The sequence below is a fragment of the Cynara cardunculus genome (genome assembly GCF_001531365.2).
Source record: "Cynara cardunculus var. scolymus isolate 2C chromosome LG 3, CcrdV1, whole genome shotgun sequence".
Lineage (NCBI taxonomy): Eukaryota > Viridiplantae > Streptophyta > Magnoliopsida > Asterales > Asteraceae > Cynara > Cynara cardunculus.
In genome coordinates, this window is record NC_037530.1 from 35,672,191 (window position 1) to 35,684,913 (window position 12,723).

Genomic DNA, 12,723 nt, shown 5'->3' on the forward strand with positions numbered 1-12,723 from the left:
AGTTTTAATAAGTTATACTTACATACAATTTATTTATAATATTGAATTTTAAATAGTATGCATCAATAAACAATAATCATACACAAAAAATAATTTTTAACAATTTTTATCAAATATTCTATTACATAATATAAATAACAATAAATATTTTTTTTATTTATGGATTAAAGTTGTAAATATTTACAAGAAATGTAAATGATATGTTGGACTTGTATATATCTATTGGGTTTTAAGAGCTTTGCAGATTGAAGCCCAAAAAGTTCCCAAGATTTGAAAGTCCTCGTTTCCGAGTTCAGACTTCAGTCGCAAATTTTCCGCCATAGATACTTTCTTCTAGTTTCCACCAAGCTCGAAGCTTGCTTTGCTTCAGAGCATCACCTCTCTCTCGCTCTTCATTATTACATTTGCAGTGTTTATTTTTTGTTGATTTTGAAGATGAACGGCGAAGAGTTGACTGAGCAGGAAACGGCTTTGTATGATCGCCAAATTAGGGTTTGGGGAGTTGATGCCCAAAGAAGGTACGCACTTAAATGTTTTTCACCTTTGATTTGCATATACCCTAGCTTTATACGATCGTTAAATTTTTGAACTGCAACGTGTTGCTTCGTTTTAGGCTCAGCAAATCTCATATATTTGTCAGTGGACTCAAAGGCACCGCTGTAGAGGTTCATCTTCCTTCAATTCCTCACCATCTTTTTACACTAATGTTTGCATAGTACGGATGTACACTCTAGCTTGGGAAAGCATTTTTGTTTACAAGTATCTGAAGACATTGACTTTCGAAAGATAGCTGATTGCTTCTTTACATTGGGATTAGTAGAAAATTTTGTATTTATTTAACACCTATTCTTTTCCGTTTGTAATATTTGATATGAAGTCTAGTACTCTTAACATAGTTATCAAACACTTTTGCATATTTTCATTGTGAGGTCTGACTGTAGTTTATTATTGGACCTGGGACAAGTAAGTGGACCTCTTCTGAACCAAAGGACTAAAGTTCATCATTGGAAGTAGTTAGAAGGAGATATCATGATTTACTCATATCACAGGAAAAGCTTTATGTAATGGTGTTCTGTCTCGTATACACTCAACTCCTAGTGCATCTTGATTATATACAAAAGTTAACTACGTTTGAATGGGTGAATTTGAGCTAATAAGTGATGATTTTCATTATATCTTGGGGATTATTAAAGTATATGACATAAGGTTTTGAGTTGGTCTGAATTTATGGATGCAGTTCTGCAAGAACATTGTTCTGGCAGGGGTAGGAAGTTTGGCCTTGAACGATGATAACCCAGTCACAGGAGAAGCATTAGCTGCTAACTTTTTGATTCCCTTTGACGAAAACATGGGTGGTGGAGGTTCGCTTGCAGAGCTTTGCTGTGATTCTTTGAAAGATTTCAATCCTATGGTTCATGTTTCTGTAGAAAAAGGTATGCCCTTTAAAGAGAAGCATGGCTTCTTGTAGTTCAAGTACTGTAGCACTTCTGTTATCGGAACAGTGATCGTAAGAATTTATCAAAAAGGTCTTTGGCCTAGCGGTATGTGAGTCCTTGGCCTCCTAGGAGGTCAAGGGTTCAAACCTCACCAAAGGTGAGGGGGTGTGTGAGTTTATTTGTTCTATTTGCAGTATAAATATTATATACTTAAAAAAAAGAATTTATCAACTTTAAGCCTTTAATCTCAATTTTATATGAAATCTGCACCTCACATTTGAGTATAGGTTTAAAGTCTAATCTCATAGTTGTTTGTTCTCCAGGCGATTTGTCTAACTTTGGTGTAGATTTCTTTGAAAAGTTCGACGTCGTGGTTATCAGTTGCTGCTCACTTGCAGCCAAAGTATTGCTCCCTTTCAATTTAGCCTACACAATATGCAATTTTACTGTAAATTGTAACCTGATACTTTATATGGGCCTATGGGAACATTCGTATTGGGGATAAACACTTCATGCATAGGAACTAAATTTTTTGTTCTTCCTCATGCTGCAGAAATCGGTGAATGAGAAATGCCGCAAGTTGTCAAAGCGAGTTGCGTTTTATACTGTGGATTGTAGAGATTCTTGTGGTGAAATATTTGTTGATTTGCATAATTATTCTTATGCCAAGGTGATAATCTTGTTTTATCATTCCCCTTATGCTGTAGAGACTCTTTTCAACAACCACAACCATGCCTTGACATATTTACTTTTCTTCTTTTGAGCCTCATATCATTGAAACCAGAACATATCACCAAAAGGATTTGGCTGGTGGACTTTTGAACACTTAGGCTTGAAGTCCTATGTAGTGTCGGCAGATGCATATTATTATTATTATCATCATCATTACTATTTTTATTGTTGTTGTTCAGTGCAGTTGTTATTTACCAATGCAAATGTGGTTTGCATGACCAATAAAATAGAGAAACGGGATCCTAGAGGTGGAGAATAGAGTAGATGTCAAACTAGAAATTGTACCAATACCAGTACAATGGTGTAGAATTGTTGACGTCAGTGATAGTTGGTGATCTTGGAGACAGTTTGGGTGATAAGCTGTTAACCATTTTACTTAAATACCATCAATATCTATTGGAGGAGCATCAATGAAGGCAGTATTAAGTACATAAGTTACAGTCAATAAGGTAGGGGTGATCAAAACACTAAGCCGATCAATGATGAAGATGGTTTTCAGTGTTGATTATCCAGTTACAGAAGCGATGCTTCATTTCTAAACAACCCACAAAGATGTAAAAATGCAAACTAACCAACTCTAATGGGCACAAAATTGGAAATAAAGTACTTGAGTTTGACTCAAGTGTTTCTACTAGCCAGAATGTTCTCTTTTTATGCCAAGTACAGTGGTTTGCAATTTCAATTAATGTCTGGATTTTAGATCCGTTCTTTCTTTTAAAATGTTCCGTCATTAAAAGGTTGAAGATTACAAAATCACACTTTGTTTATGGTATCCTCTTTTGCTTTCACTGGCCTATTTCTTTTGACTGGTCTCTTTGTTGATGAGCAGAGGTTAAAATTTTCATCAAAACAAGATCCTCTATTAATTTTTTATCTTATTTTGGTGATGTTGTAGTGAAATTGAGAGCATAGTGATTTCCCCTCCCCAGAAACTCATGAAAATTATAGTAATATATTGTAGCTTGTGGAGCTTATTTTACCTAAAGTAGATTTTGGATTTCTAATACGTTAACACTATTTCTCTTGGATAGGGACATTTTGTATGGCTGATAAGTAATAGCTAATATATGTGAAACTTGAGCATCGTGTCTTGGGCCAAACCGTTTGATAAGCAATGTCGAATGCTTGAGAAGTGAAAACTGCTTTTCTGAGCCCGGATTCCTTACTCTTTAACACATTACAAATTTGAAATTTCTTCTGTAAATTTGAATAGGTTTCTAGTGAAGATCAGAAATTACATCTTATATCGACTTTTTTGCTTGTGGACTATCTGTCTGGCCAATATTGGTTTTATATATGTATCAGTATTACCAGTTGCTGTGAAAGAGGTTCCAGGGACGAGCTCATGTGCTTTGTCTATGTTTTGATTTAAGTGAAGCTTTTGATTGGTTTATATGCTAATCCAATAAATTCTTCCAACTTCTATTCAAAATATTAGATGTTAAATGTATTTCGTATATAAAAGATGATGAAAAACTAACGTACCCCCAATCCCGTATTCCCGTTACCTGGACCCTGATTTGGTGAGGCAGAAAATGTGCACTGACATTTTATTAGTTTTGTGATTTGTGATTAAAAAAACTACAAGAATCAGAAATCGTAATTAAAATGCAAAGCTTCCTCTATGTTTAATGTTCTCTCTTTTGCAGAAAAAAGCTGATGAGACGGTTCAGTGCCAGTTGCAGTATCCATCATTTGAGGTATTAGTTGATCAAATGACTCAGAACATGGTTTTGTTAGGATCATGTTGAATTTTCAAGTCATCCTTTTGTTTTAAACTTCTCACATGTGACACATACTCACTAAACAAGATTTGGTAGTGGTCAACAATCCAGACAAAAGAAAAGAAACAATGAACTAGTTAAAGCAAATATTATTGGGTTGTTCGTCTCCTTGAGTACTTAGTATGCACTCATAGACAAGTATGCACGTTTGCTGTTATAACAGTTTTTCTAAACCAGACAAGCTGTAGGATTTTTATGTGTTTTACATAACATGCTTAAATCTGTATAATCTAGTTACAGGCATTTGGGTACTTGATGTGATTTATCAGATTCTCGGAGAAGATATTGATTCTGCGTTTTGTTCTTGAGTTTTCTGTTTTAGGATAATTGCATGTGGTCAAGCATATAGAAAATAAAGTCGTATACGGTATTTATTTTGCAGGAAGCAATTGCAATACCATGGAGGTCCCTTCCTAGGCGAGTAGCAAAGCTTTACTTTGCTATGAGAGGTACTGTAAACTGTTTATTTCTTCTTTTGCTGTAATCCTTCTTAATTTGCTTAAAATGGGTGGGGGTGAAAGTGTGAGACAAACACCTTAAATTGTTGGAGATACCAACATTAGATCAATGACATTTCAATGCTCCAATTATTGATGTTAAGGAAGTAATATTTTTTGTGATGCAATTTACTGAAGTTGATATACTTCTGACGTTTTATGATTCAATGATGTGCACAATGAAGGAACTGGAAAATTTGTGAATGACAAACTGAACAGAGTCAATCAAATGAGATTATTCAATATACTTTGGTGGGCATGTACAGAAAATTGGGGATACATATTTGTTCCATGGCCCAACATTACACACACACACACATATATATGGGGGCCAATTCAAATAAGAAAGCTAAATATTAAGAAGGGAAGGTTAAGAGAAGTTTCATACGTGAAGCATTGAAAAGATCCGAAAAAAGATCTATTTGAAGATGCATATTGAACCGATGTGATATTATAGATTAATCGTATGGGTTCACATGAATCTTTAAATGGATTTTTTCAATAACTCACATATGAACCTTTCCTTATCCTTCCCTTCTTACCTTCTTTTGATATTTAGTCTTCTTATTTTACGAAAATGAGAGAACACCCTTATCACATGTGTAATACACGTGTGGGGACCTGGTGGTGTGTAGGCAATTTGGCCCGTGACCTAGGTTGCGCCAAAGGTTGTCTGCTTTTGATTTAATATCACCTGTGATTGACTATAGTAGAAGTGTGTTCTAGATTTTCGCAAAATGAAGGTGTTCTCGTTTGAACCGTTTCATATATATATATATATATATATATATATATGATGTGTGTGTATAATAATTGACAATAGCTATAACGATTCTCCTATTCTCTTCTTGCTTTAATTCTTTTTAATTTCAAGAGTTATCTGATCCCATTTAAGATCACCTTTTCCAGTGGTAGAAAGGTTTGAAGATGTAGAAAGGCGCAGACCTGGAGAGACTTCCATTGCAGACCTGCCTAGTGTCATGAAGCTGAGAAATGAACTTTGCCTGGCACATGTATACTAGTTAGATTATTTTTTGTTAAACCAAATCAATTTAAGTTCATGCTTCTTATACATGCCATGCCTTTGTATTGCAGTCGCTTAATGAATCACAGATTCCAGACTCTCTTCTAGAGAGGTTGGTTGTGTCAACAAAAGAATTCCCTCCTGTCTCTGCAGTACTTGGGGGAATCCTCGGCCAGGTTATTTGACCTACTTTACTAGGTTTCTTGTTTCCCTTTTTGGATCGTACTCATTCTCTACTCGTTAATATGAATTTACAGGAAGTAATTAAAGCAATATCAGGCAAAGGCGACCCCCTAAAGAATTTCTTCTTTTTTGATGCGGTGGATGGGAAGGGCGTCATAGAAGACATCTCTTAAAACTTGGGACAAACCCAGATAAGGTGATAACTTAGAATTGTAACTGTAAGTTGTAACCGGAATTAATAGATTTGAAGGATCTGTTTTTAGAGAGGAAAACTCCATTTTGAATGCTCCATTTATCTGTTCTCTTCATGGTGCCATTGTTTGATGAAAAATGAAATTGAAATTCATTAAGTTGTGACCCTCTTGATAGTTCTTCATCTGGCAAGTTGAATGCGTGGATTTGGTTTATAAAATCCTCTGTTTTTGAATTCATGATTAGAATTTTATAAGATATTTGTGTTCTGGTTCTTGATAGTGCAGGACAGAACCAACTGTACAGGTGAAGAGTTAAAAGATGATGGTGGTTGGAGGGTTCGAGTCTTGTCAAAGCTCGCACATGGCATGTAGGATATGCGAGGTCGGTTTCTACTATGCATTTGTAAGATTTCGCAGATGCAATCATTAAATTACTAGAAATAGATTGATTTATAGCAACCAAATATAAAGAGATTACAAAGAAAAATAAGTTAGAACCTTCTTATATCCTCAATAGATTTAATAAATGCCGTCGAGCGAACAGTTTCTAAACGAAACATTATTTCAACAATAATAAAACACTAAAATTGATCAACTTATGAGAACCAAATATAACAAATTTTAAAGAAAGTAAAACCGACAGTCAAGAACGACACTATCTCGCACATATGTTTACTTCTTTTTCGGTGCAGCATCTGTTTTCTTGACTGGAGCTGCATCGGCTGATGGATTGAGCTCATTCCAAGCATCGATCCATGTAACCATAGCATCCCCAAGCTTCTCAAAGTAAGGATCAATAGGTCCAAGCTTCTCTTTCACAAGCTTGGAGAGCTCAATGTAGCATTTCTGTGGAGTTGTGCATTCTTTTGGTAGAGCCACACCTTGGAAAAAAGGGATGATCTCCTCTTGCCAATAGATACCCTTGTACTCTTTCTTCAAGTTAACAAAAGGGTTGCTAGCTTTGCTATGCCAGATGTATGGTAGCCCAGTCTTCACCCCTAGTCCCAAATGGTCACATATCACCTACACATTCACAATAACTCATATCAATACAATGATAACCACATGATCCTAAGACTACTGTTATATAGGTGAGATCAGATAGACAACAAACCTTAGCACACCAACCAGCCCACATATCGTCGTATCGGCCGATGGGCTGACCATCTCCCATGAGCCCAAAGTACATGGCAGGTCCAATGAGTTCCCTGTGGAACCCAAGGTTCATCCCACACATAGGGAATAAAGTTCCTTTAGGGATGGTCAAAACAGCATCCACATACCTGCATCAACCAACCATAACCATGATTAGGGAGGGGAAGAGGGATGTTTGAATTAAAGAACACTAGTGTGAGGATGAAAGAGTAATCTGGAAACCTGGAGTTGCGCTCAAGGGGCTTGACAAGCTGAGTAGGGGCATCGTAGTCGGGAATGTTGAGCCAAAGGCCATGGGAGATGGCGGTGGTGACACCCTCCCTTAAACTGAAGGGGTAACCCCTGACGAAATCTGCACCATCCCTGAATGGGTCATAGAGTGTGTTGAAGAAGAAGGGTGTTGCCGGTGAAAGCAGGTTATGAATGTGCTGAGCCAGAGCATTGATCTCTTGTCCAGATGGATCCTTGGCAACCTAAATCATTAATTATTTTTGTGATGACGGTTGAACACGTGTCTTCATAATAATAAAAGTATAGCATAAAGCAGTGCACTAGAAGGCATAGAAGTATTACTATTATTATTATTATTATTATTATTATTAATATATTATTATTCACTGGAGTCAAAGCATATTTTGTTAAGAAATGAAATTGGATCTTGGAGAGACTTACAAAGCAGTCGTCGTCGATGGTAAAAATGTACTTCTTCTTGGAGACGAGAAAGCCAAAGCAGCGACAAGCGGAGTCCTTGAAGGAAATGCAACTTGCTTTGGGGCCTAGGATCCGATTGATGTCATTACGGTTATAGAGCTCGTAGTCGAATCCTTGAGGCACTCGGATGGTCTTGGTGGGATCTCCATCTTGAACGATGATCAAATGGTAAGGCTGGAAAAAGGATCTCCATTGCTCCAGAAAGTCAAGGTTCCTGATGGTAGGGATGACGATGTCCAATTCATCGGTCAATGGTGGTATGACGGTGGTCGCCGGGACAGACATTAGACCGATTTAGGAGAGATAGAGAGAGAGAGAGACGTGGAGAGTAGTTGTGGGGTTATTGATGGAATTGAGAAGAGGTAATTTATAAGGAGTGTAGAAGTGAAAGTGGTGGTGTGGTCACATGGGGTTGGGGGGGTAACCACGTTAGGAAGGAGGAGGAAAAAGCTGGTCAATTTTCTTTTATTTTACAAATAATAATAATAATAAAGACAGCTGTGGTGTTGTTATAATAATAATAATAATAATAATAATAATAATAATAATAATAATAATAATAATAATAATAATAATAAGGTAAAAAAGTAATAAAAAGGGAAAATGGGGGTTTCATTTGATGGGGGGGAGTAATAAAGGCGTAAGGGTCACGTAATAAAAGGGATTAATTCGCGGAGGAAGGAGTTACTTTGCTTGGGGTTTAGAGCATAAATATATTTAAATATAAATATAAATAGAAATAAAGAATGGAGATGGGGGCATGTGAGCAATAAAGGTGAGGTGCGTCTTGTATGGCATCGTTAAGTTAGGCAGGCAGGCAGGCTTCCCTTTTTTCAATCACTACTCAAAATACTGCTTTTGAAGCTTGCCAAAAACGACATCTACCTGACCCTTTTTTTTTTTACCTGTCAAATCTTTTTACTCATTCCACCACTTTTCTGCTTATTCTTTTACTTTTTCATTCTTTCAAACCATGATATGATGTATGTTTCCTTACACATTTCTCTTATTTATTAAATATTTTAATGAAATCGATTGTGGTTTTGTAACAAGTATTTTAAATGTTTAATTATATGATTAGTTTCTGTTTCTCTTTGTTAGGATATATTTCAATGAGTCTGGCCCACAAAATCTGCCTTTTATACCATGGGCCATGGGCTTTCTTTATATTCAATCACCAATGGCCCAAAAATCTGGATTCCTATCCATTCCAATGAGCCAAAATAAGATATCATTTTTCTGTATACCTATAATTTATGGCCCAAATGAGGTACGTTTAAATTTTCAAAGTAATGAGGCCCAATCCCAAATATGGTACAAATCTATTTCTTTCTTAAATATATATATATATATATATATATATATATATATATATATAAATCAAGATGTAAGTGGTCGTAAAATCTTTTAATATAAATATTTTGTTTTATTTTTATACTAATAAATATTTTCAAAGTATGCAGATGTGATATCAGCAACCCATGTTGATGTTGGCGTCCCTTGTATACTTGCTTAATAGATAAAGTTGGTCAATCTTTGATCTAGATATAAAAACGAGTCTACGTTGGGTGTTTCCACAAGCAACTTAAAGATGAGCCTTTCAAAGGGTTACTATAAATAGAATGTACATCTATTGTTAAATTAACTATTTATATAGAATATTAATGTAAATTTAGATCAACAAAATTGTAGGTATGAAAGGGTATAGTATCTATCTACTCAATATTTCTTTTGTTAAATCATGCAATTGCAAAATGTAAAACAATGTAGTTCACTAGCAAACAACATTAATCTAACATTTAAATAGTTGTTTGAACTTATAATCCAATATCTATTGGCATGTCAACTTATCAAAATAATTCTACAGAGAAATAGGAATAAAGAAAAACTGTTAATGGTTTATCCATGTTTCTACCAGAGACCTAGGTTGAGTTAAATGATGGATTATATATATATATATATATATATATATATATATGAACTATTTAGTGACATGATAATATAAAAAGTCAAAAAATAAAATGTAATGTGATAATGTTGACCATGAGATGAGATGTTGATCCATACATCCTTAAGATGATGAAGGAATAAAAATAATTGATTTAAATAGGCTCCACTTATTTCATTTAATGCCCCAATCTCTTTTTATTTTCAAGATATAATGTTTCTCCTTTTTCCAACATTTTTATGTGATATGTCCTCCTCTCTACTTTTTCTCTTCCATTTCTTTTTCTTTCAAAAACACTTTATTATATATATATATATATATATATATATATATATATATATGGATTGAGATCTATAATTGAAAATAGAAGACAAGTTGTGTGTATCCAAAAGTTGTTCGGAATGCCCAACTTAGAGACCGAGCAAGCACGACATGATCCACCTATCACAAAATGCATTTAATGTAGACAAAACTTTTTATTCGTCGACTATTAAAAAGTTTGATAAAAATCAATATCACCCAGACCTTAAACCTTGTTTTTATAACCACTTGGGTTGTGGCGTATTGATCAACGCTCAAGGGTAGTAGAAATCTCCTCTCCTATGGGTTCGAATCATCAAACCCCTTCTGGTCATTAAGGTTCACCTATGACGACTTCAGTCCTTTGTAGTTGCAAGTTAACCTGAAAATATACGGTTATCCAAACAAAACCTCGTTAGTATTTGCATGTTAAAAATATTCGATGATTGGGTGGTATAAATTGAAATATAGATTTGCATTATTTTGTGGGAAATGAAAATGGAAATGTCTCACAATCCGATCATGTGTACATAGCGAAGCAAGCATTCATTTTAGAGTACGTGTAGGCCCAATAATAAGAGGCCCAAACCAGACGAGACAATACACTTTCTTCCCTTTCCAATATCTCTAAGTGCTCCTTCAATTAGGTTTTAAATTTTATGAATTGTACAGTGGAAAATGTGACACCGTATCTCAAAAATAAATACTATAAAACGATCATTATATATATAAGATTGGATTTCGGTGAGAAGAAAAGTTATGATGAGAAATATAAAAAGGATCTTCACTCTTGGATCAATCCTAATTAAATGTCAACACTAATGAGATGCATTGAATCAATTCATTTCTAAAGCGAATTCATGGGTGATGATGAGATTAAAAGTGATCAAGGGTTCAAATCTCTTCTTACGTTTCTCACAATAACTTTTCTTCTCATACAACCTTTCGCCTATATATATGTGGGCACAATTTATTTATTAATCAATTATATAGTATTAACTTCACAAATCCAGAGATGGACGTTCTTTCTTTTTATCCACGGGTATGGTTATATGAGAAGTTACAAAATGATAAAAAGAATGAATGAAATTAAATTGAATTAAATGGAGAATAATTTTGGAACAAATTGTTTTTATTTTTGAAAGATAATCATCAACCACTCTCTTCTCTCCCTCTTGAATTACTCAATCGAACTTTGTTTACGGTGTTTGTTTTTTTTAGCAGATAATCATGTTTTTCATAGTGTTGATTCATCTACGGACTTTGATTGTTTTGATTTTTTATCGAAGTTCACAGGTGAAACAATGATTTTTGTTTAAACTTTATGATGTTGTTTTGTATACGAACATTTGTTGTTTCAAGTTTTTTACCAAAGTCCGACCAGAAAGTAAATGAGATAATTAATAAAATTTAAACAAAGTAAATGAGATAATTAAGGAATCTAGTATCAATATACGAAAAGAGGAAAATACCCCGGTTACCAAAGTTTGTATGAATTAGGTCGTTAACAAAAGAAGGTGCCTCTATAAATGATATATTAGAAGGTAAAATTTAATTACAAATCAATAATTTAATAGTTTTGAATTTATTCATAATTAACATTTTAATATATATTAATGAGGAATATATCATGAACAGAGTAATATAATATTTATGATTAATAATATTAATGAATATTTACGTGTTTACAGTTTAAATACATATTAATTAGAGACGGGTTCGATTGCAAATCAGTTTTAGGTTGTGAAATAGGGGCAAAAGAGAGTGCTTTATATGTTGCATACATAAATGTGTATTATTAATAATGGTGTATACATTTATTGTGGACCATAAATGGTGTACCATTCATCGTAAATGGTGTATCATTCATCATGAATAATCCCCAAATGCTCACCTTCATTATTCATGATGATTGTGGACACCTGGTGACACATATCACCCTCTTTTTGTTCCCTAATTTACAACTTAAAATCGATTTATAATTGAACTTTTCAAAATTTATAGATTGTATTATGTATATTATTAACTTAAAGATTGAATTAAAATCTTAATTATATTTTTGCAAATATATTATTTCTTTAATAAAAATATTGGACAACTAATATTATGAGATGATTATTGATCTATTATTAATGAATGTACATATTTTAAATTTTATAAAATTTGATATTAAGTCGAATAATCGTATTTTTACAATAAGGATTTATATTTCACGAATTAATAACAGTAAGTTGACTATTAACATATGAAGAACAATTAAAAAGCTTTTGACCTAACCGTGTGTGAGTCTTTGGCCTCTTAAGAGGTCAAGGGTTCAAACATCACCAAATATGAGGAGAGTGTATGAGTTTATTTGTTCTATTTACCGTATATAAATATTATATACTTCAAAAGAAATATGTATATATGAATAACATTATTTCATTTGGTCAATAAATTTATAAAATGTTCAATAAATAAAAATTATATTGAATTGTTGGAACTAAATAATATGAAGATTGAACCTTATAATTGTTTCGACGTGCTCGAAATTAGATTCTCATAAATAAATTCATGATATCTAATTATGCTTCGATTTTTGTTTATCGTGGACAAATAAGTTTTAGATATTTTGTGAGATTTGGACCATTCGATATTAATGGCAAGACATTAATATATCGTGATTAGATTATTGATCATTGATTATGGTGTTAAAGCTTGGGTTTGCCGTCACGTTAACTTATATGGCTCCATTGTAATGTGTTATGGCGTGTTACAAC

General features: G+C 33.7%; 2 protein-coding genes across 4 annotated transcripts; one reads left to right on the forward strand and one right to left on the reverse strand.

Moving 5' to 3' along the window:
* Positions 1 to 241: 241 nt before the first annotated feature.
* Positions 242 to 6,407, forward strand: LOC112510488 (SUMO-activating enzyme subunit 1B-1-like). 3 transcript variants are annotated; one of them, XM_025115915.1, is made up of 11 exons: positions 242 to 518; positions 614 to 665; positions 1,238 to 1,433; positions 1,760 to 1,839; positions 1,990 to 2,106; positions 3,818 to 3,868; positions 4,335 to 4,401; positions 5,359 to 5,462; positions 5,545 to 5,649; positions 5,731 to 5,852; positions 6,131 to 6,407. In XM_025115915.1, exons 1-10 carry the CDS (start codon positions 436 to 438, stop codon positions 5,827 to 5,829), a joined length of 954 nt encoding a protein of 317 aa, XP_024971683.1. In that variant the 5' UTR covers positions 242 to 435; the 3' UTR covers positions 5,830 to 5,852; positions 6,131 to 6,407. The 3 variants fall into 3 exon arrangements, with proteins under 3 accessions (XP_024971683.1, XP_024971684.1, XP_024971682.1); XM_025115916.1 differs by having other exon boundaries at positions 6,136 to 6,407; XM_025115914.1 differs by lacking the exon at positions 6,131 to 6,407 and having other exon boundaries at positions 5,731 to 6,079.
* LOC112510487 (UDP-arabinopyranose mutase 1-like) lies at positions 6,341 to 8,016 on the reverse strand. The gene is made up of 4 exons (XM_025115912.1): positions 7,678 to 8,016; positions 7,228 to 7,478; positions 6,965 to 7,133; positions 6,341 to 6,873 (listed from the first exon to the last, which is right to left on the reverse strand). The coding sequence occupies exons 1-4, from the start codon at positions 7,999 to 8,001 to the stop codon at positions 6,523 to 6,525; spliced, it is 1,095 nt and encodes a 364-aa protein (XP_024971680.1). The 5' UTR covers positions 8,002 to 8,016; the 3' UTR covers positions 6,341 to 6,522.
* Positions 8,017 to 12,723: the final 4,707 nt, after the last annotated feature.

Excerpts from the sequence above, each read along its gene's own strand:
- LOC112510488 (XM_025115915.1), top strand. The coding sequence starts at position 436 with ATGAACGGCGAAGAGTTGACTGAGCAGGAAACGGCTTTGTATGATCGC. Across the intron at positions 1,840-1,989 it reads GCTGCTCACTTGCAGCCAAA|AAATCGGTGAATGAGAAATG; the intron begins GTATTGCTCCCT and ends CTCATGCTGCAG. Across the intron at positions 2,107-3,817 it reads ATAATTATTCTTATGCCAAG|AAAAAAGCTGATGAGACGGT; the intron begins GTGATAATCTTG and ends TCTCTTTTGCAG.
- LOC112510487 (XM_025115912.1), bottom strand. The coding sequence starts at position 8,001 with ATGTCTGTCCCGGCGACCACCGTCATACCACCATTGACCGATGAATTG. Across the intron at positions 7,479-7,677 it reads CCATCGACGACGACTGCTTT|GTTGCCAAGGATCCATCTGG; the intron begins GTAAGTCTCTCC and ends TTAATGATTTAG. Across the intron at positions 6,874-6,964 it reads GGGCTGGTTGGTGTGCTAAG|GTGATATGTGACCATTTGGG; the intron begins GTTTGTTGTCTA and ends GTGAATGTGTAG.